The sequence below is a fragment of the Leucopleurus acutus genome (genome assembly GCF_964270905.1).
Source record: "Leucopleurus acutus genome assembly, chromosome: 8".
NCBI classification, from domain to species: domain Eukaryota; kingdom Metazoa; phylum Chordata; class Mammalia; order Artiodactyla; family Delphinidae; genus Leucopleurus; species Leucopleurus acutus.
In genome coordinates this window covers 10,308,344-10,331,170 of record NC_139151.1, presented here as the reverse complement: position 1 = coordinate 10,331,170, position 22,827 = coordinate 10,308,344, and the positions used below count along the sequence as shown (strand labels likewise).

General features: G+C 46.7%; 1 protein-coding gene across 1 annotated transcript; it reads right to left on the bottom strand.

Moving 5' to 3' along the window:
* Positions 1–4,570: 4,570 nt before the first annotated feature.
* Positions 4,571–22,534, bottom strand: SCN3B (sodium voltage-gated channel beta subunit 3; the record flags this gene model as incomplete). Its single annotated transcript, XM_082844108.1, has 5 exons — positions 4,571–4,634; positions 8,315–8,453; positions 13,028–13,253; positions 15,800–15,963; positions 22,480–22,534. 5 exons carry the CDS (start codon positions 22,532–22,534, stop codon positions 4,571–4,573), a joined length of 648 nt encoding a protein of 215 aa, XP_082700234.1.
* Between the last annotated feature and the right edge of the window lie 293 nt (positions 22,535–22,827).

Below are 22,827 nucleotides of genomic sequence, written 5' to 3'. Positions count from 1 at the left end.
CACTAGGTCTTCCTTGCTGGGAGCCCCTCACCAACTTGTTTGATGTCATTCAGGTGAGAACACTCTGGCTCTTGGATTCCTTTGTATTTGGGTAGGGAAGGAAAGAAGGGAGACAGTATGTTTAATTCTAGACTATTAAATGTATTTTTCATTCTCTGGGCATATATCCAGTGATTGTGGAATTGATGTGGGCTGGGGAGGTAGGTAGAAGCCATAGTATGTGTAGCAGACACACACCGTGGAGCAAAACCAGAGCAAGCAGTGTTTAGAGACACTTTATTGACATGAACAGGGAGTTTACTGAAAAACACCACATACAGGCATTAGGTTGTTGAGAGCTTGAGTGGTCAGGAACAACATTTCTAAAGTTCAGAAAAAGATTGGCTGTGGAAAATCAAGAAAAAGCCACACGAAGGTGACAACATGGGGACGAGTTCCATGGCTGTACGAATTTGCTGATTGTGTTTGGTGCCTCACAAACCTACAAGCGCTCGTCCTTCAGTGCCTCCCTCCCTGTCACTCTGCCCAAAAAAGAGGAATACCAGCTTTGAGGCTTAGCTGGCCTGTGATAGGGGTTGAGTCTGAGCTACAGCTCAGACTCGCTTCAAATGTGCATCTACTGGGTCCTACTACCGCCTCAAGTAAGGGGAGGGGTGCCAAACATGGGTCGTCTGCCATGGTAGAGTTTTAGAGACTAGGAAAGGCTTGGATGATGATATTTTTAAAACCTAAGGGCGCAGGGCACACTCGGTCTAGACTGGTGCCTGACGCAGAGAGGGTGCCGAAATGCAGAATGAATGGGTGATGGGAGTAATGACACCAAGTACTACACAGATACATTTGCCGTGACTGGGAGGACTCACTGGGTTGGGGGCTTTTCATTTACAAAGGGATGGGAGAGGAAGGTGTTTTTTGTTTTATTTTTCCATTTCCGCTTGGGAAGGAGAGCCAAGATATGTTCTGAAATGGGTCTAGCTCCTTGCTGCTGCTTCCTGCCAAGATGCAGTTACACGGCCTTTTCTCTCTGATTTATGTCAGGTGGGTTCACAGATTCTGAGATGGGTATGTTTTCCTTTTTGATCCCGTAGTTCTGGGGGGAAAAAAGGAGCTACTATCTCTTCTCTTAACCATTCATAGCTCTATACATATTTTCAGCATATTCCTGCTCTGAAAAATTCCTTTCCTACTAACATTTCTAGTTTGGCATCTAAGGAGAAACCAGAAACTCAAGAGAGTCAGAAATCCGGGCGTGTGGGTGTTTGGGGGTGGTGACTCTAAAGGACAGTGCTTTTAGATGGACTGAAAATAAAGGCTGGTGTTGGGACAGGTGCTGACCGTCAAGGTATTTCCACACGAGAGTTGGGGCTGCGATGCAAGGCTGAGCTGACGGCAAAGGTCCATTGGGCGAGGTGCTCACAGGGCCAGCAGAGTTGAGCAATGAAGGTCATGGCTGTTAAGCCCAAGGGGAGGGAAAACCAGACCCAGCCGAGCTGGCCTTGAGTGAATTGTATTATTAAGCATCAGTCAGGGGGAATTATCCAGCACCAAGACAACAGGTGGGGTTCCTAGAGTGATGATAGCCCTTGAGAACATTTCTAAGCCCTTTAATAGAACAGCATACCAGATAGAGCTTCCAGAGCAGTGCACGTTTATCTGGGTCCTTTGTAGGAATATGCGGGGAACAGGGAGGGAGTGAGGATTTGAAGTAGGCTGGTGATCACAGTACCTTGTGGATTTATAGTCATGATCAAGTCTCCCAGGAAGGAGTTTAATTGCAATTCAGGAGAAATAATGAGGTACAAACCAACGAGAAAGGGGAAACGAACATGAGATTAAGACTCTGAAAGCACAGTTTTAGCATGGACCAAGAAGCAGAGTGGTAGAGGAGCAGTGGAGTGGGGTTAGGGGTGAGCGAAGATGTTTAACCTCTCAGGACAAGCAAGAGAGGCAAAGATTAGATGGAAGTAAAAAGAAAAAAGAAAAATGAGAGGAAAGGAAGCAGCTATGGTCTCAGTGGAAAGAGAGCTGGGCTAGGGCTCAGAAGACCTGAATTCCAGCTCTCTGTTTACCCACTATATGAACTTATGATTTGGTAAAGCTTCTTAGCCTCAGACAGCGTGTTTCTTCATTTGTTAACGTATTAGCAATATCCACCTCACAGAGCTAGTTGTGGAGAAGAAATAAGATAATTAAAATGCTTGGTAAATCATATAGCTTAATAAAGAAAGCATTAAAGATGAGAAGAGTTGAGAAGTTAGGAGGAGGAAAAGACTACAGAAGATTACTTGTAAAGGATAAGAAAAAAAGAGAGGTACCATTCAGCTTCATTAAAAATCACCCAGGAAATATCTGAGTTGGGCTTTTAAAAAGGAAAAAAAACGTGCATTCTAGATCACAAGTTAGATGCGTGGTCTACTGACGCAAGAGGGAAGTGGAGGGGTAGAAAGGAGTTTCTGTGGCAGGCTTGTCATCCGCCATCCACGTGACTGGGAAAACCTCACAGTAATCCAGGCCTGTTTTCCTCACAGGAAAGTAAGGAAAATCTATATTCTGTCTCCTATTTCAGAGAGATTGTGTGGGAAATTACCAAAGAGAAAGGCCTTGAATTTATTGAAAGTATTTTCTTCGATAAAATCAGACTCTCAAATATGTAAACAAGGACTAATTCAAGTGCTTTCCCAGGGATGGCAGAGATGAACTGAGTTTGTCAGGTGAGGCCCAAAGCCAAGAGAGTGGGATCTTTCCCCATAGATGCCCCTGGATCTGAGGGACATCTTGTTCATCGAATCCCAGTCACTTTCATCTTCTCACATCCCATAAAGCATCCTTCCCCCTCTCATCACAGGGTGCAGAAGGACATCGCACTTACACCAGTTACTCAAAGGGAAACATGAGATACCGACTAAAATGTTTCCAGTGTTCATCTGCTCTCCTAACATCTAGGGGAAAACAAAAAAAACCTTGGACATTATGAATTCACAGGTGAAATATTTGGAAGCCACCTAGCCTGTCCCTCCTCTATCACATCACTCATTTGCCATCATCTATCTTAGGCTAAAAACATGTGTCTTAGTTAAATGCCATTCCCGGATGCGTTCCCCTTCTGGAAGACGTCTCAGATTCACAAACCTTTTCACTAAAGAAATTCTTCAAATCTACCTCCCATCCTTCTCTCTGCCTTTTTGGCCAATTTCTAATGGCCTGAATCAGAGCTAACCTCATCCAGGCAATCCACCGAGTTCTGCGCCAAACTCAATTGCAAAGTCTTTTCAAGGACAAAATTAGCCCGTCTCGGGGAAGTGTAAACTGGACCGCGCCTTAGGCTTCTATCTGCCCCAGTGTATCCTTTGAAGTCTCTTATCAGTGGAGTCCTGTCTTGAGTCTCCGTTGCCTCCTGTATGAGTAATAATACTGACCCACAGAAATTTTGAGAGGAAGAACTTAGGAATTGCAGTCCCAGTGCCCACAGGAAAACAATGCCACCCCGCCATCTCCGGTGGTGTGTTCACCTGGCAAGGCACACACGTTGCCCCAGGAGGATCACGAACGTGTTGTATGACTTCCCAAGTCCCCTGCCCTCGGCTTCTTGAAGGACTGACACTAACCCAGGCCTTTGAGACCTCTTGGGATCTAGTCCTGGAGCACCATAGTCCAGAGAACATTTTAGTCCATGCTTAATGACCTTTCTATCACTGGAGGACCTGGAAACGCATGCTTTGCTCTGATGCTCCAGCCAAGTGGACCAGGAACTTAGAAAAACTGACTTCAAGGAATCCCACTTCATGACACCCTTTTGCTTTAACCCAGACTAATCACTCCAGCTTCCTTCCGTTAAGCCCTCCATTCACTTGCGGCAATGGAGAATCAGCGGCTCCAGCACGTGTTCGAAGCCGGGTGGAGCACGGGGTGGGGGTGGGGGGTCCAGGCATGGGAGCTGCTTGCTTGACAGCAAGGGCAGGCTGAGGTTGAGTCGTGTAGAAATGTTGGCTCCTTGGTTCTCGCAAAGTCTTGTGTGTGGAGGTCTGATGGAGTTAGCAAGTCAGAGGTGACAGTTCAGAGGTGAGTGGATGTATGATGAATGAACTGAAGGATGGACGCGTGAAGGGAAGTGATGTGGCCCCTGGGGCACCCTCCTGACGCTGTTGACATCACTGAACATGGGGTAGCCAGCGCTTCAGTGTTCAGGCCACCTACCAGTGATAAAACAGCTCACTGAGAATGGCCAGCCCAGTCCAGCCCAGCCAAAGGCTCTCTGACCTCATCCACGATCCTTACATAGGAGGGAGAATGGGAAATTATTTTTTGTCACTGTGGGTAAGGAGTTCAAGTTGCCCCAACACTCAGGCCAAAGCAACTCACCTTCTGAAGGACTTGAACCTCGCACAGAGCTCTGACTACTTGGGCATCAACTTAAAGAAGTACCCTGAGGGTGGGGACTCTGGGTAGGGTGAAATCTAAGGGACCAACTCTAAAGTCATTTTGGTTTGTGGGTGTCAAGGTCACTTGTACAACCTGCCTCCTTATCTACCTGCCCCTCCCTTCCCTGTACATCACCTCCGGTTGCCCCCTCCTATTCCTCCACTGGTACCGCAGAGTTCTCTTTGTTCTCCGATGGGATCGCCAGGTAGTCAGACCTGTTGGAGGAGAGACGGGGGAAGAAAATCAGTGCATTTGTACCCAGAGGTGCCAACACAGGAAAAGGGAAGGAGCAAGGGCTCCAGGAACAAGGATGTCTCTAGAACACCTCTGCATTTCCTTCTCACCATGTTACCCAAGAGGAAATGAGAATGGCCCTTTCAGCAGACTAGAATAATAAATACTTTTGTTTTTTCCTTCCACCAGCAACGTATGAGTCTTCTCATTTATCCACATTGTTCTCAGGACTTAGTACTGTTAGATTAAATCAGCCAAACTGATGGATGGGAAATTACATTTTATAGATCTTTTAATTTTCCTTTCCCTGATTACTGGTGAAGTTGAGCATCTTTTCATAAGTTTATAAGCAATTTGGGTTTGTACTTCTGCAATATGACTTCATTTGCTTTACCAGTTTTCCTTCTGAGACATTTGTCTTTTTCTTTGATGATTCCATGTCTTGAAAATATCTTTCTTTTTTCTCTTATAATTTATTTATTTTATTTTTGGCTGTGTCGGGTCTTCGTTGCTGCGCGTGGGCTTTCTCTAGTTGCAGCGAGCGGGGGCTACTCTTCGTTGCAGTGCACGGGCTTCTCATTGTGGTGGCTTCTCTTGTTGGTGGAGCATGGGCTCTAGGTGCACGGGCTTCAGTAGTTGCAGCATGTGGTCTCAGTAGTTGTGGTTCGTGGGCTCTAGAGCGCAGGCTCAGTAGTTGTGGCACACGGGCTCAGTTGCTCCGCGGCAGGTGGGATCTTCCAGGACCAGGGCTCGAACCCATGTCCCCTGCATTGGCAGGCGGATTCTTAACCACTGCACCACCAGGGAAGTCCAGTATCATAAAATCTTTACTCTAATAGCTGTATAAGACATCTTTATATCTGACAGGAAAACTCCTACCAGCCACCTCCCCCAAACTTATTGTTCTTTGAAATAGGCAAACTATGGCCCATGAGCTAATAAAGGCTGTTACTTGTTTAAAGGGTTGCACACAAACAAAACGAAAGAACAATAGGGGACAGAGACCCTCTGTAGCCTGAAAAGCCTAAAATATTTACTATCTGACCATCCTCTGGCTTAGACTACTTTTAGCCTCTGGGCTTCTGTATGACTTTTAAGATCCGCTTATCAAGTTCCTTGAACAATCCATTGGGTATTTTGATGGGGATTTTACTGAATTTGCAGATTAATTTGGAAGAGAATTGCTATGTTTGTAACAGTGAGGTTTTAGTCTTCATTTATTTAACTCAAATCTTTCAGTAAAATTTTGTCATTTTCTCCTTAAATATCTTACACATTTTTATCAGATTTATTCCCAGGTGCTGGAGAGTGTTTGTTGCTATTGTAATTGAATTTTTAAAAATGTTTTAAATATTGACATGTTTCTCTAAATTGTTGTGGCTGGAATATAGGTGCTTTTATATTTATATTTATAAATATTTTGATTTGTATCAACAATCTTATGAAACCTTCTTACTAGTCCTAATCGTTTGTCTATAGATTCCTTTGGATTTTCTATATAGGTAATCATATTGGCTGTGAATGATAATTTAGTTTCTTTCTTTACAATTCATACTCTTTTTTTTTTTTTTTTTTTTGTATTTACTTAGTGCACCACCTAGGATCTCCAGTATAGAATAGAAGCAGGTATCCTTGACATATTTCTAATATTATAGGCAGTTCTTCTAAAGTTGCCACATAGATGATATTTGCTGTAGGTTATACTAGTTGCTGCCATTAATCCGTTTAAAGATGGTTGGTGTTTAGGTTTAGACTTATATGTATTTATCTTGCTCAGGACACATTATGCTACCCGAATCTGAAGAGTCATACCTTTCCTTAGCCACTGTATCTCTGAATATTGTCTCTCCTCCATTTTCTCTCTTCTATGCTAATCGATCTTGTCAATTTTTGTCTTCCTATTTCTTTGTGATATTCCACCTTTTTATATCTCTGTGCTTCATTCTGTGAACTTCCTTATGTTTATCTTCTGGTTACCAGTATCCAATCTCTGGTGAACCAGTCCACTGAGTTTTGAATGTTATTGACTGTATTTTTCATTTCCAGGTTTTTCTTTACTCCTGTTCAAATCTGCCTGCTTTTTTCTTAATAACTTATTGTATTCTTGTGTTTTGGTTCCTACTCTTGTTTTAACTCTTTTAAGCAAATTTCTTTTCTATATTCCACCAGGTCCTTCTTGTGTCTGAAGCTCCCGGGGTTTAATCCTGCCATCTGTTGCTTCTCTTGCTCATGCTGGATTATTTCCTGCTGTGTCTTTTAGTTTTGGATGAGACTGTGGAATCAGATTCAGCAATGCTTTATCTGGGGAGCACTGTTAAGCCTCAGCTAAAAGCGGGTCCCTTCAGAAAATAGTTTTTCATTTGCATCTACATGGTTATCACCGTCTGGGGACTAATTTTTTTTTTTATTGACTTTCTCAGCTTAGAGGTTCCTGGATCACGTGGGTAGCATAAATTTAAACCCCAAACATTGTGAGAGCGGGCTTGTGGTTACCGGTTCTCAAGAATCTTTTATGTTTCTACTTGGAGTCAGGCCAGGTAGATAGGTTTCCTTGGCTTTTCTCTGGGCTGGTGGACTGATGATTATTTACTGATCTATCTTTTGCACGAGCTGTAGCCCTCTGAGGATCCTGGTTCTGCTGGTGACCTCAGTTCCAACTCTGTTTCTTGTGCAAGGCCAGCTGTGGGTACTTCCTGTCCAAGTGTGGGCACTTCCTGTCCAAGTGTGGGCACTTCCTGTCCAAGTGTGGGCACTTCCTATGCTCAAGCACTGAAATCTGATCACCCAGGTCACCAGGAATGACAACCTCCCCAGCATATCCTTTCTTTCCTTCTATCTGGTCAGTTATAATTTTTTACTTTCCTGAGATCATAGATATCATGAAAAATGATACTTTATCAAGCATTTCTAGGTGATAATAGCCTAGGGTTTTTAGCTTATCACCTCCACTGTGTAAATCTGTGAGGGTTATTTTCTATCTTTCCTCTCCCCAAATAACAAGCCACCATGGCCCCTTAGACTCTCAGACCCCATCATCTGTTACCTGTGCTCGAGTGACTAGGGCCTTGGCGAAAATGGCCAAGGTACAGTCCGGACGTTGGAGCAGAAGAGCCCGTCTCTGGGTTTTCAATCACGGCCAAGCTCCAGGGGAAAGAACATGTTTGGAGCTCCTTAGCTAATAGACGGCAGAGCCCAGGTGGCCTGATGAGCTCTGTGGTTTACAGCAAACAGCTGAATGTGTCGGGAACAGCAAGGACACCAGACAGGCTTCGGTTCAAATCCCAGCCTCTCCTCTCATTATCTGTGTGGCCCCAGCAAGCCACTTAAGCTCTTTGAACTGCTTCAGCATCTATAAAATGGTCATAATAATGCTAACGTCATGGGATTGTGGTGGCAGCGGATGGGCTTTACATAGTGGTTAAGAGTGCAGGGCACGAGGTAGCAGGCACGAAGTCAGACTTGGCTTTGCCTCTTATAATGGTCTTGGGCAAACTTTCCCAGGCTCAGCTTTCGCATCTGTAAAATGGGTATATTCATGCTGCCTACCTCAAACGTTGTTGTGAGGAAAGTGGAGGACTGTGTAAATTGCTCACCGCCTCACCCATGAGAGCAGGCGCTCGGAAGGGGCGAGCTATCATTATTTTGGCATCTTTGGACTTACGCATTTTCTTGGGCTGCCTCTTCGGCCTTTGAGACCTTCCTGTAGCAATATATCATCTCGATGAGCAGCCACAGAGTGAGGAAGACCAGGAGGATGTACATCATGATTTCTGAGACCACAGAGGTGAAGTCTTCTCCAGCTGCAAGGGGGAGAGTGAGGCTCACAATATGCATGTCCCACAAACCCAGAGCTGTCCCTGAGGTCTGAGATACACGAGGCCTATTTCTAGGTACGTCTTAAATAAGCACTGGGTCTAAAGGAACGCAAGAGGGTACCTGTGAGATTTAACATCCCCTAATTCTCCTGCCTGTCCGCTTTCTCACTGACTTTCTTCAGATGCTCTGGAGGGAGGCATGAGGGAGAATGATGGGTGGGGGAAGAAGTTATAGAGCTGGAAGGAATCCTGGAGCTGAGATACGTGCAGCCGGGTCTCAGTTTTCCTACTTCCCGGTGTGTGAACAGTCGTTTCCCTGATTTGAGACTCAGCTTCTTAATTTGTAAAGTGAGGATAATAATTCATACCACACATTACCTGATGTATTAAGGATACCTTGGGAGATGTAAAAGTCTGCACAGGTGTGACGCACATGTCTCAGTTGAGCCGACTCTGTCCTCTGAGCTTAGGGTGGTGGAGTGTGGTACCCCCGGGAAGAGGGCGTCGGAAAACATGGACAGGGCCACGTGGACAGTGCCGTCAGCCCACCCAGTGACCTGAGCATGTCTGGATGAGAAGCAAGGACGTTCCCAGCTCATCTTCCCTCCAGGTCCTTCCAAACCCAAACAGAAATGAGGGTTGGAGAATTCCACATATGAACCAGGCTGTCCTCAGAGTTCTACTTCCGGAGCACAGATCTGATCCTGCCATATACCTACTGAAAACCTTCCAGTATTCCACACCACCCTCAGCATAGAGACCTGACTCTCTTAACAGGGCACAGGAGGCCACTCGCCGTGCAGCCTTCCTCACCTCATTTCCACTCGGTTGGCCAGCAAAACCTCTCTACTCATACACGCTGTGGTCTTTTGGAATCTGTGGACGTTTCTTCTTTCTCTTCCCTCTTCCTAGATTGTATCTCACACCCCAGTGCTACCACTGTCCCAACATCGCCTCCTGCTTTTCAATCTCCCAACCATTTTTCTGGACTCCACTGAAGTCACCTCCTCTGTGAAGCCTTCCTCAACTTCTCGTGCAGTTATTATTCACGTTCTTCTCCAGGCACTTTTCCATCCATCTATTATAACACTTCCCAGATTGTACTGTGATGTATTTATCTCTCTTCTCTACTGACTGTATGCTTACTAAGAACATATTTATTTCTGATTTATCAGCCTGTTGCCTAATCCTAGAATACTTGAAGTATTCAATAAGTATTTGTGGAATGAATGAGTATAAATAAATATTGATCTTCCTTGTTTCCTAACCAACAAAAATGACAAATAAAACATGATAGGGAATTCCCTGGCGGCCCAGTGTTTAGGACTCGGCACTTCCACAGATGGGGCCCAGGTTAAATCCCAGGTTGGGGAACTAAGATCCCACAAGTCGTGTGGTGCAGACAAAAAAAAAAAAAATTTTTTTTTCATTTTAAAAAAATAAATAACTGAAACATAATACATGGCAAATGTCCCGACATATATTCCTTCCTAGTGGCAAGGAAGGCTGCAGCCACATCTCCCTTTGCTAGCTCTCAGCAGCAAATTACATTCATGGTTATTCATAGGGCATAAGTCATCCTCAAGGCCTTGCTCATTAAAAGCACAATATAGGCACAGCCATGACCTTCACCTCAGAGAAGCAGTCCAAGGGCTCCAGGATCACCCAGGTTTCCTAACTGGAGCTGGAGGTCACAGAAGCAGCTTGAGGCACAGGAGAATGCCAGACACATCAAATGTCTTTTCACGGGCTGACAATGGTCTGGTTTGCGATGTGCTCAACTTCAAGCACCCTATTTCTTTCTTTTTTTTTTTTTGCGGTACGCAGGCCTCTCACTGTTGTGGCCTCTCCCGTTGCGGAGCACAGGCTCCGGATGCGCAGGCTCAGCGGCCATGGCTCACGGGCCCAGCCGCTCCGTGGCATGTGGGATCTTCCCGGACTGGGGCACGAACGCGCGTCCCCTGCATCGGCAGGCAGACTCTCAACCACTGCGCCACCAGGGAAGCCCCCCTATTTCTTTTTAAATGCAGTAGCCAGAAGTAGTACCACAGGAAGCTGTCCTCAGTAGCTTTATTTGCCTCTAGGTGAAGAGAACTCAGATTTCTGTCTTAGAGCCAGGAGGTGAGAGCCTACGCCAGGATCAGTCCGGCTTGAGCAAAGAGAAGCAGGGAGATTCTCTGGGACCACAGGGATGGAGCAGACGTGGGGAATGTGTCATGGTGGAGCGTGCAGCAGTATGAGAGCAGTGAATATCTGGGGGTGGGGATGCAGAGGGCTGCCAAAGGGGTCACGGGGTCGGGGGAAGAGAGAAAAAGAAAAAGTGGCAGGGAGTGGGTGGTGGTGGAGGGAAAAGATGCAGTGGAAACACAGGTAATAGAGGCAAAGATCTGAACCGCAGTCCTGCTTCTGGTGCTAACGTGCTTCATGTCTGGGCAAGCCCTCCTCTTCCAGAGCTCTGTCTCCCAGCCACAACATGAGGGCGTCAGAGCTGCACCCTCCCACCACCTGGGGAGTCATTTCAACTGACTTTCGCCAGACCGCACCCCAACCTGCTGCACTCACACCGCAGCAGTGGTATGGGGCCTTCTGCACTGAAGGAAAGCCCCCTGGGTGATTCCGATGCCAGCTCTTTGTTCAGACCCCTGGACTGAAAGACAGCCAAGCTTCCTTCCAGCCCTAACGTCCCGAGGGGCTCTGTGGCTCTGATGACAAACTTGTTTTCCCTCTGTTCTTACCCAAGTCTGGCTCTGGTGCCCGGCAGGCAGGCAGACTGGCTCCGCTTTGCCACCCTTTCCACTGGCTGCGCAAAGGTCTCTGGAGGCAAAAGCCTTTGAGAGCACAAGGTGGAGACAGGCAGCTTCCTAGGGCCTGGCTGTCACCAGCCGACAGTCCCGAGGGTGAACAGCAGAGGGCGCCAGACTCCCTTCCCCCGGGGGCACAGGTGTGTAAACAGACGAGGATAATGGAACTTCTGAACAAAAAAATACCTTAGAGAGCTCCCAGTCCAACCCCCTCGATTCACACAAGAGGAGACGGGCTCAAGGAGGGGAAGAGGCTCATCAGGTCTGAGCCAAGTGGCCTGAGAGTCCCTGTGCACCATCTGGATTGACCTACCTTCGTTTTAGTCTTGTCTAAATCATGACATAGCCCGCTCTGCTGTGCACTCTCGTTTGCTTCATGAATTTAATCACAATAACACGATAAAAAAATAAATACACTTGTGGCCTGAAAGTCGGGAATCCTGGCATTCTTTTCTAGGAAGAGCCTGGCTTTAATTTGACCTCTCCTTTCTTTCCTGCCCCACACCTTTTGCCTGTTCACTGACCTGCATCTTGGGGCAGCCATAATGCTGAGAACGTGCTGGAAATAGATCGTCTAGGAAGGGCTAAGTAAAATGGAGTCATCATTTAGCCTGGGTGAGAAAACACAAAGGGAGATGCATATATCGCTCCTCTGCCACATAAAGGAACATTTGCAAGGGATGAGAAGCCACAGTGCTCTGAACAGCGAGTCCATGGAAAGCAGAACAAGACCAGTTCTAAGTTCACCCTCAAGATTCTGGATTCGATCGCAACAGAAACTTTTGAGTTAGGTTGATGAAAGAACTTCCCAGCCTAACAAGGAACCAGCTGTGGGAAATCGGGAAAATTTAAAGATTGGAGAGCAAACCGCGTTTCCCCTTCTCATAGCTGAAAGTGAGGTTATATAACGAGAGACGCCACGGAAGGGGAAGGGGTTGCTTGTATGACTACTGTGGAGGGAGACAGAAGACAGAGGCTGTCAGACTTTGGTTTACAGCAGTTGTTCTCAAAGTGCAGTCCCCAGCAGCAACAGCACTTCCTGGAAACTCTTTTTGTCATGCTCCATCTACGGAATCAGAAAGCCTGGGTTTAAGAAGTCCTGCAGGGGGCTTCCCTGGTGGCGCGGTGGTTGAGAGTCCACCTGCCAATGCAGGGGACACGGGTTCGTGCCCCAGTGCGGGAAGATCCCACATGCCGCAGAGCGGCTGGGCCCGTGAGCCATGGCCGCTGAGCCTGCGCGTCCGGAGCCTGTGCTCCGCAACGGGAGAGGCCACAAAGGTGAGAGGCCTGCAGGGGAATCTGAGACTGGCTGAAGTTTGAGCACCGCTACTTCAGAGGTTTGTATGAGTCACAGACAAGAGGGTAGATGACCTCTAGAGAACCTCAGGAGATTTCTCTGAGCCCATTGAGTCCGAGATTCCGTGCAGGCCAGAGTAGGTGTAACTGTCTTGGCAGTTTTAGGCTTCAGGGAGGCTGTCCTCTTTCTCTAAAGGTGAGAGTCCAGGGGCCGGGTCAAGATTACTGCACTATCATCTCCAAGCCTTTCTGCTTTGAGGAAAGACACAGAGAGGCAAGATTTCGGGCGGCTTGCAGAAAGCTGGCCGCCCCAGGAGGACAAGCCAGTGGTGACATTTTTAGATATCACCACTCCAGATACATGGGGTTTTGCATTCTGCAAGGGGCTTATTTATGTGGAAACCCGCTGTCCTCCCTCCCCCGAGAGCAGGGCACCCAAGGGAGCCTGTGCCCTAGCCTTACCCTCCTCGGTGACACGGAGGGGGATCAGCCGGGTGGTCTTCACGAAGGGGCGATGTGCCTCAAACTCAAACTCCCGGGACACGTTGCAGGTGTAGAGGCCGGAGTCGTTCAGGGTGACATTGAGCACAGTGATGGACACGTCCTGCAAGTCTTTGCTCCCGTTCCACTGCAGGCGTCCCTGGAAGGGGCTCTCCACCTCCTGGTGGCCGTTCCGATACTCATAGATCTGCAGGTAGAGAAGCAGAGGGTGTAGGAGAGAAGACAGGGTAGAGGTGGGGACAGGGCAGAGAAAAGGACCAGAATGGTGCTCGGACGTGGGGACGGGGACAGTGTTACCAGGAGCTCCCAAATGTGGGAGTGGGATGGGCGTCTCAGAGGAGGGCAGGGAAGAGAGCAAAGACAGGGAAAGACGGGCAAAGGCACCCAGGTGTCAGGGCACGTGGACACGGCAGGAAGAAGTGGGCAGGGAAAAGGGCTGGAAAGAAAGAGGACAGAGGAAGGTGAGTGAAGTGTACAGGAGATCAGGAGAGGGAAATTGAGAGAAAGGAAGGATTGGAAGGAGGCAGAGAGAACAAGAGAGAAAGGTGTGTCATGGGGGCAGCCGGGGAGAGACTAAGGCAGAGAGGCAGCTTCATTCGTCATGAAGACGTCTGAGAGCTCTGGCCTCCAAAAGTGTCTCTCGGAGCTGGTCCCCTTGGAGGGGATGTGAGCAGTCGGGGCCAGGCCGCAGGAAGGGGACCCAGGCTGCTTAAGTGGCCCACATGAGCAGAGAGCTGCCAGCCAATGTGCACATATCAGCTCTTCCACTCTGGGCGAAATTAGATCTGAAATGTGGTCTCTACATTTCTCTTCTCAAACACTTCCACCTTCTGACATACCTTTTTTTTTGTTTCCTTCTACAGCTGTGCAGTCCATCTAGTTTCCGCTTGCCACGTGTGGCTACTTACATTAAAATTTAACTTACTAGGAATGAAATAAAATGTAACATTCCGTTTCTCAGTTGCACTAGCCACAGTTCAAGTGTTCAGTGCCACCTGTGGCTGGTGGCTACTGAACTGGACAGCACGAATATGGAACATGTTCATTGTCACAAAAATTTCTATTAGTGTTGTTCTGTATTTCCAGCACAATTTTTTAAGTTTCTTTTCCTCCATCTGAGCCACCTTCTCCTCACTTTGGGCAGGCCTGGAAGCAGAGCAGGTGGCTGGCATATGAACAGACCTGAGGCTCGTGGGGACCTTTGCATCTGGTCAAGACGTCCAGGCTCCTGTAACCTACGCACTAGCCTCGGTTGCGGTCAGCCCTGAGCCAGGCGCTAGGAAGCCTACTGTCCCAGGCCTGGCACCTGAGTGCGGCAAAGCCACATCAGAATGGCACATCCAGCCTAGAGTGAGAAATGAGTCCAGCTTTAGGAGAGCTAGACAGAAGGGCAAGCAAAACTCAATTTCATCCTAATGTTGTGTCTCCATTAGGTCTTCGTGGGGAAAAACTTGCCCCCAGGAAGATGAGGCAGTGCAGTAATAAGGGCTTTGTATCTGCTGTCAGACGACCTGGTTCAAATCTAAGCTGTCTCACTAACTTAATTTCTTTGACCCTTAGTTACCCCATTTGTGTGTGTGTGTGTATTCTCTATCAGACACTTATACAGTACTTCTTGTATTCCAGAACTATTCTCAACGCATTAAAAATTATAGCACGAGTCCTGGTAACAGCTCTGTGAGGTAACTATGGCTTATATCCCCATTTTAGAGATGAGGAGACTGAGGCACAGAGAGAAAGGTTAAGCAGTTTGTCCAAGGATACAGAGTTAAAATAAGTTGTGGAGTCAAGAATCAATCCCCATGGGCTTCCCTGGTGGTGCGGTGGTTGGGGGTCCACCTGCCGATGCAGGGGACGTGGGTTCGTGCCGCGGTCCGGGAGGATTCCGCATGCCGCGGAGCGGCTGGGCTCGTGAGCCATGGCCGCTGAGCCTGCGCGTCCGGAGCCTGTGCTCCGCAACGGGAGAGGCCACAGCAGGGAGAGGCCCGTGTACCGCAAAAAAAAAGAATCAATCCCTGGCAGCCTGGCTCCAAAGACAGTGACAATGTGAATAATGGTCATCCCCAAGTTGGTGTTCAAAGTATATAACAACCATTTTGGCACTGGCACCAACCAATCAGAACTGACAGTGGCCATGGCTGATCCCTTAGTTCCCACATCGTGGGAGGTCTGGAGGTTCCTAGTGGGAAGGGTGGTGATGAAGCCACTTGGGAGATTTGGCACAAGTAACCACTATAGGACTATTTCAATATGTTACCCACTGATGTGTGTGTGCCAGTTGCACATCAGTCTTGGTCATGCCTGACATTCTTGTTTCACTGAGATTGTGAGACTGAAATGAGGTAACCTATGCTATCTCATTTAATGACCCTTGGAGTTATTTCAATGTTTCTGTGAATTTAATCCATCCAGCAGGATGGTGCAGAGCTTCAATGAAAACACCTGCACAGTGCCTAGTGGGGTGACTGGCACACAGTAGGCTCTAAGTACTATTCATGCCTTTCTCCTCCTTACCCTGCCTGTAACCGGGAGTGCCCAGAGCTGGCCTGGAGCCCTCCCTTTCCCAGAGGCTGGGCTAAACTAAGGCTGTCAGTTATCTGCAGAGGAGCTGTCAGTGCTTTGGAGAGAAAGAGCCAGTGTTTGTCAGATCGTCATTCCCCAGGCTGTTGGGAGCCAGGCACACAATGGCAGAGGCCAGCGGAAACAAAGGGCAGAGTCAGCAGTCAGACCTACAAGGAAATCTTTACCGCCCTCGGGCCTGTAGAACCATTCCACCACCGTGGTGGCCTCAACGTCCTCCCTCTTCATGCAGGAGATGCAGCGCAGCTTCATGGGATTGCCCTGAACCGCCTCCGTCTCCGAGGGTACTTCCACACACACAGGGGAGCAGACGCCAGCTGGGGAGAGCCCGGACACCAGGGAAGGGACAGGAGGTGTTAGGGGAGAGGCAGTGGAGAACAAGGAGGGAGGGAGGAGAGACAGAGAAGGCAGAATCATGAGACAAACTGGAAAACAGCATGCACGTGTACATGTCTCCCCAGGTACACCCCTCTCACAACGGGCAGGGATGAGCCAGCATTGACTGCAAGCCTCCCCGGAAGCAGCAGGGATGCGGTACAGCTCGTACCTCAGCTCTGCCCTCAAGGACTTAGAGTCAAGGTGGGAAACAGGGCACCCATGCATCCATCCATCAACCACCCATGCACCCCTTCATTCCACCAACACCCACAGAAATCTACTCTATGCCAGGCCTGACGCTGAGATACAAAGATGAATAAAACACGCTTCACGCCCTAAAGACATTTATAGTCTAGCAGGGAACACATACTCCTGTCATAAAACCAGACCATGATGAGTGACATACTAGAGGAGAGGCAGTTACTCCTGGCTGGGCTGGGAAGAGAGGAAGAGAAGGATGGTGAGACTTAAGGCCAGAAAGGTAGATCGGACCCATGTTGTGAAGACCTCTGTATGCCCTTCACAATAGGAGGGGGCACATGGTTTAAAGCCTTAGAGAGATGCAATCATATCTGTGTTTTATGGCAAATGTAGGTAATTCTGGTGCATGGTGGAGGACGGAGCAGCAAGGAAGAGAACGGTGAGCTGACCCTGGGGCTGGGGCGATGATGCTTCACCCAAGGAGGAGAGGGAGACACACAGTTAAAAATGAGAAGGGGAAGAAGAGAAAATAATTAAAAAAATAAAAAAGTAAAATAAAATAAAAACAAAATTAAAAAAAGTAAAAAACAAAAAAAGGGGGAGTCAGATTGGGGGGCACCTTGGAGGCCACCCGCAGGCCTGGACTTATAGTTCCTGCCCTCTAGAAGCTCATGGCCCATTAAAGAGGGTAAGTACAGCAGACTGAAAATTCAGAATGAATCAAAAGTGGGACGTGGCTGCCAAGAAAGCAAGTGCAAACGTGGGCTGTGTTATCAGATGTACACGGCAGGACAAAGGAGGAGCAGTTCCCCTGTGCGGTTCAGAGCAAATCTGGGCCACTATGATCAATTCAGGGTGTCCCATCGTACGAAAGGAAGTTTTCAACGAGTGCATGTGCAGAGGAAAGCAAGACGGAGAAGGGTCTGGGGGCAACGTCTGGTAAGAACAAAGCGGGGACCGGGAGGGCTTAGCTTGAACACCGACGCACCTGTCTTCAAATATTTGAAGGTTGGCCTGTGGAAGAGAAAATAGATTCTTTCCAACTGCAAAAGTCACATGAAAGTAAAGCTAACTCAATTAAAAAAAATTTTTTTTTTCTGGTGCTGAAGCTGTTAGCGAATTGAAAGACTCTTTGGTAAGAGAGTTTGCCTGTTATACAGAAGATTCAAAAGTGAGATGAATTGCCAACGATTCTTATATCAGAACTTCTAACCCCTTCTGAGGCTACCTTCTCATTAATAATAAAAACGGAACCCCTAAAAAATGAAATAATACACATAGTAATTTAAAAACTAGTCCACGGTGAACGGTCAGTCTGTTCCTCTACTGGCAGACAGTTCTTTCTAAAAGCAGAGAAAAGCTTTATTTAGAACTTAAAATGAGACTGACCGACTCACTATGAGTCAAAAAACGAAATATTTGACTCAGAAAGCAACAAATTTAATTTTTAGACATAGAGTTTAAAAACTAGAGGCACTGTGATAAAATTTAACATATCAAGGTAAAATAAATTTTATTGGCTTTAAACTCTCAACAAGCAGGGGGTGGTTTTATCAGGCAGCCTGCAAGAGGCTCTCCTGCTTCTGCATAATGGGTCACCACTTTAATCGGGGGAGGGTCCATATCTAGAGAGAACTGATCAGAAACATTTTCAGAATATGAAGAGTTTGAAAACTTGAGTATAGACCTGGTTTAAAAAAAATAAAGCATGGTCTGTGCAAAAGTTTGGGAGCGGATAGAGGTGTAGAGTGTGCATTGAGAACCCCATGTAGCAGGGAGCCTCGGGGCACATTCATATTTAATGAGACGTGGAAAAGATGAGTTAGTGCAATGATGATGACTTCAGAGAAGAATACGAAAATGTACCAAGGAATGTACAGTTACGCTTATAGAGGCAGAAGAAAGATGGTATTGCGCAGCTGAAGGCTTGGGTTTGATAGACTTTTTTTGGCCACAATGCACAGCTTGCAGGATCTTAGTTCCCCAAACAGAGATAGAACCCAGGTCCCTACAGTGAAAGCACAGAGTCCTAACTACGGGACCGCCAGAGAATTCCCAGTTTGGTAGACTGTCTAACCTCTCTGAGACTCAGTCTATGCATCAACAAAATGCTGAAAATAATACTTATCTAATAGATGTGTCATGCAAATTCTATGGGATGATTTCTATGAATGTGCTTTGTACATTTGTTAATGCTATTTTCCTTCATTTATTTGTTCACTCATTCAACATATATCGAGTGCTTATTGTGCGCCAGGCACTGCTCTAGGCACTGAGAACACAACAGGGGACAAAACAGAAACCATCCCTGCTCTCATGGAGCCCACATTCCAGTGGAAGGAGAGAGAAAATAAGCACCATTAAACTGCAATAAGTGCAATTATAAGAAAAAATAAAACAGAATAGAGGAGTTAGAGTGTGCATAGAATCATCAGAGACTCACTGAGAAGGTGACGTCGAGCAGGTGTTGAAGGAAAGGAAGGAGGGAGCAAGCTGGATGAATATCTGTGTGAAGGTGTGCAGAGGAGATAGCAACTCGAGAGCCCTAGGGTGGGAGTGTGTTGGCAAAAGCAAAAAGCACAATAAAGTACAGGGCACAAAGTGAGAGTAGGAGGAGATGAGGCAGGAGAAATAAGTCAGAGCCGGATCATGGCTGCTCTTCCAGCCCACAGTTAGATCTTTGGCTTTTGCTTTGAGTGACATGGGAGCACTGGAGGCTGTTGAGTGGAAGAATGACATGATTTATACAAAATCACCTGATCTGACTGCTATGTTGGGAATAAACTGAAGAGGTGAGGAAGGATAAGGGTGGAAGCAAAGAGAACAGTTAAGAGGCTGGTACAGTGATCAGACTGAGAGGTGGTTCAATGACTTTGCTTGGATGAAGGGAACAGTAGAGCTGCTGGGGCTTGAAAGTGTATAGTTTGCTGGACTAACATCCTTGAATAGGTGAGAGGTGATAGCCTCTAGTGAACAAGTAGATGAGTTGGTCTTAAATATAAACACGGTTAGTTCATTTAGAGTTAAAGGAGGGAAGGCAGAATACACGCAGTCAGGATGGTGAGTAGGGCACGGCAGCCTCTCTTTGTTCTGAGTTGCCCCTGAGTAATCCAAGGTATCATCAGACAGCAAGCCCCACTGATCGCCTTCTCCTTGCCAAAGTCCGGTATGAAGTCCTAAGAAAGAACTCAGCTCATGAGGTCAATTTAATTCATGAGGTCCTGGAAGGAACATTGCAAAATGGCCACAGAATCCTCTCATCCTTGTTTGCCTTCCTTTGCGATATGACTCGCTGCTCCTTCCACCAAAAGGTAAAGTATATTTCTTCACCCTGTAAGTCTCCAGTACACTATTGCCTCTCTTTCCAAGAAATCCTCTAGATATCCAAGCAAAGATTGTACATATGGTCGACATTCAACCCACATTGCTGACTGTGAATAATAAACTCCTGGAATAATCTTGGCCAAATCATTTGACCCATGGTCTCCTCTTCAATGTCTATAGTAATAATGAGGAAGCCAGAGAAGGAAGAAAATATTAATTATGATTATATTTAACTAAGGAATAGCATCAATCTATTATCAGGTGGATAGTAATGTGTATGTAACCAACTCCTCTAATAACCCCAAATCTTTTTCTTCTTTGGTTATGGCTATATTGCTCCTCTTAACTTTGCTCTGCAATGCTAAGAAAATAAAGGCTTTGATTAGAATGTAAATACTTTCCAAAGGGGGGTGATAAATGATGTTATTTGTAGATATTAACACCCTGAAATGACTTGGTCTATCAGATTAGCCAGTCACTTAGCAGAGCATTGAAAGAATGGGATGTAAAATGGGTTACTGGGGGAAGAGAGGAAAACACTCCCCGACACAACCAACACCTGGGAGAGGAAAATCAGAGAAGACACTAGGAGGTAAAAATGAGTAAGGCCCTAGGAAAGGCAATGGCATGGGAGAGGAGTGGAAGGGTGGCTCCAAAGAGGGATGAGAGGACAGACGCCAACCTGGCAATCCTGTATAGCAGCACACATGTCCATAAGAGGAGCTAGAACAAGCCCTGCAAGACTGAAATCAAGAGGTAAGAGTTCTCTAGGAAGTCCTTTCCCCTCCACTGCACTCATTTTCTCATCTCTAAATTGGAAATAATACTGCTTTCCCTGACTACCACCATAGGATTGCTATGGGGACCAAAAGAAGAAATAGATTGAAAATTGCTTTGTAAACTGTAAAGCACAAGGCAAGTGTAGATTCTATTATTATTATTATTATATACTTTATTGAAGGAAATAAGGGAATTTTGTTCAATTCACGCAGAAAATAAAAGAATGGAAAAAATTCCATTCATATTGGGAAGGGTGAACACATCTAAGTTAAGTGCTTTCCAATGCTGGAATTACATGCAAACATTACATTACCCTACCATTCAATTGTGCAGCTAAAAGGGACGTTAGATATCATCCGCCCCAATTTCCAAACTTATGTATTTCCAAATATACGTATATGAGGAACAAAATACTCTAAGGTTATTACACAGCAAGCTAGTGGCAGAGCTAAGACTCCAATCCAGGCTTTGTAAGTCCTAGTCAAAAGGTCCTTGGCCTATAGAGTGCTCTCCCCCTCCACTAGAATTCAGGCATATATGCTAAAACTTAAATTAGGGTTTGGGAAGAAAGGCTCTTTAGAATCTCTCCCCAGCCTTCCCTACAACTTCATCTCTCATTGCTTTACTCATGCTCTTTCTTATACAGCCCAACTAACCTCTCCTAAGCCCCCTAGTCTTAGCCTCCCCCTGAGGAAATCACAGCCTTAAGTCTTCAAGGCAGGTGAGATCATTGGCGACCTATTATGTCTGCTTCATCTTCAGGTCTGGTCGACCCTACTGGGGATGGGTGGCGGTGAGTCTGCCCTTGGGACTGGCATTACTCTCCCTCTTTGTCCTTCCCAGCCTGTCTCATCAGGCATTTTGTTCAACAGGAAGCTTGGCTCTGCTTCTGGTCACATGCAAAGTCCAGATAATGCTGGCAGCCAGAGTTAGTCCTGGAGGCTTAATAAAGTGATACTAAGGTAAAGAGGCTGTTCCCATCAGCATATCTGCCACTGCACCAGCAGAATGAGTTCCCTGCCAACCACAGAGCATAATCCTATACCCAGTTTCAGTAAGGCAGGTGGGCATGCTCGCATCTAATTATACTGGTTATTGATTTTTAACATGGAGGAATGTAGCTAAGATCATGTAAAGCAATTATCAACTGGAGAGCACCTATATTTGACCTGAGGATCTAAGTTGCCAAGACTGAAATGCCCATAACTACACAACCACCACACACACACACACACACACACACACACACACACACACACACACACACACACTACTACATCCTCATCAATCCGTGCAGATGCCCATGCTAACATGCTCTGACATACACTAGCATACACACTCAGACCCTGAGGCATACATCAACACAGTAAAGCATTCTCTCAATCACACATTCAGACATTATCATGTAGACTCATTAACTCCCACTACACACATGCAGACCCCACTGCAAGCCCATCTCTAACACCACTCTGCTCAGCCTTACTGTTTCAAGTATAGGATTCCCTTATTTGGAGGGAGAAGGTCACCTCACTCCTTCACAGCAGACAAACAAGAACCTATTTATCTTTAAAGGCAAAAAAACTCAGCCCCCCAAACAGCAACGCACCTTAATTCCACACGTTCATGAAAAAGAAGAAAGATGCAATTCCCACGTGCCTATTTATCTAATATATCGCTGCAAATGGCTGAAGCCTGTTTTACTTATTGAAATTAAACAGATGGATCAACAACTAGTTTCATTCTCAAAATGCACGCATCCAGATTTTTTTAATATATAAAAATTAATTCAAAGACCTCATTGAGAAATGAAATGTAACGGTAACCGAGATTTTTAAATAATGAATGTGACTGCATGCTCTTTCAGCTACGGGAAAGGGAAAAAATACTTTGAAATTAACAGGAAACGGGAGGAAGGGTGGAAAAACCACCAAGGGAAGTTCAGGAATAAAGCAGCACGGGAGTGGGGAGGCCTTTTTCCAATCTCAGAATCCCAGCTCTCATGGAACCCCTCTGGATCCCGTGTCTGGCAGACATGCACAGGGGGAAGTCAGCCAGGGCTCCTCGTTTTCACCAACGACATCAATAAGTGTTATTACTGTTAGCATTATTACTGTCATCTGCATCTCGCATGGCAGGGTGCTGGTACTTACCCCACAAAATGAGCAGGAGGGAAGCCAGGGGAAACAATCTGTTGAAGCCAGGCATCTTTTTCAGCGGGTGGCTTCCGGGGCTAAACAGAGAGATTCCCTGGGTCAACAAATGCTCCCTCTCAGTACTTTCGAGGAAACCCTCTGGGACGAACTGCTCCAAGGGAGCGACTTTCTGACTGAAATAAGGGCCAAGTGCCGTTTACTGGGGAGGCTCTGCGGGCTTCTTGAGCCGGGCGGGGGTTTCAGCTCCAAGCCACCCTGGCGGACTGCCCCAATTCGAGGGAGTGGATCAGCAGCGTGGCGCGCCCTCCCCGGAGCCCGTTGCTGGGATCCGGATCAGCACCACGG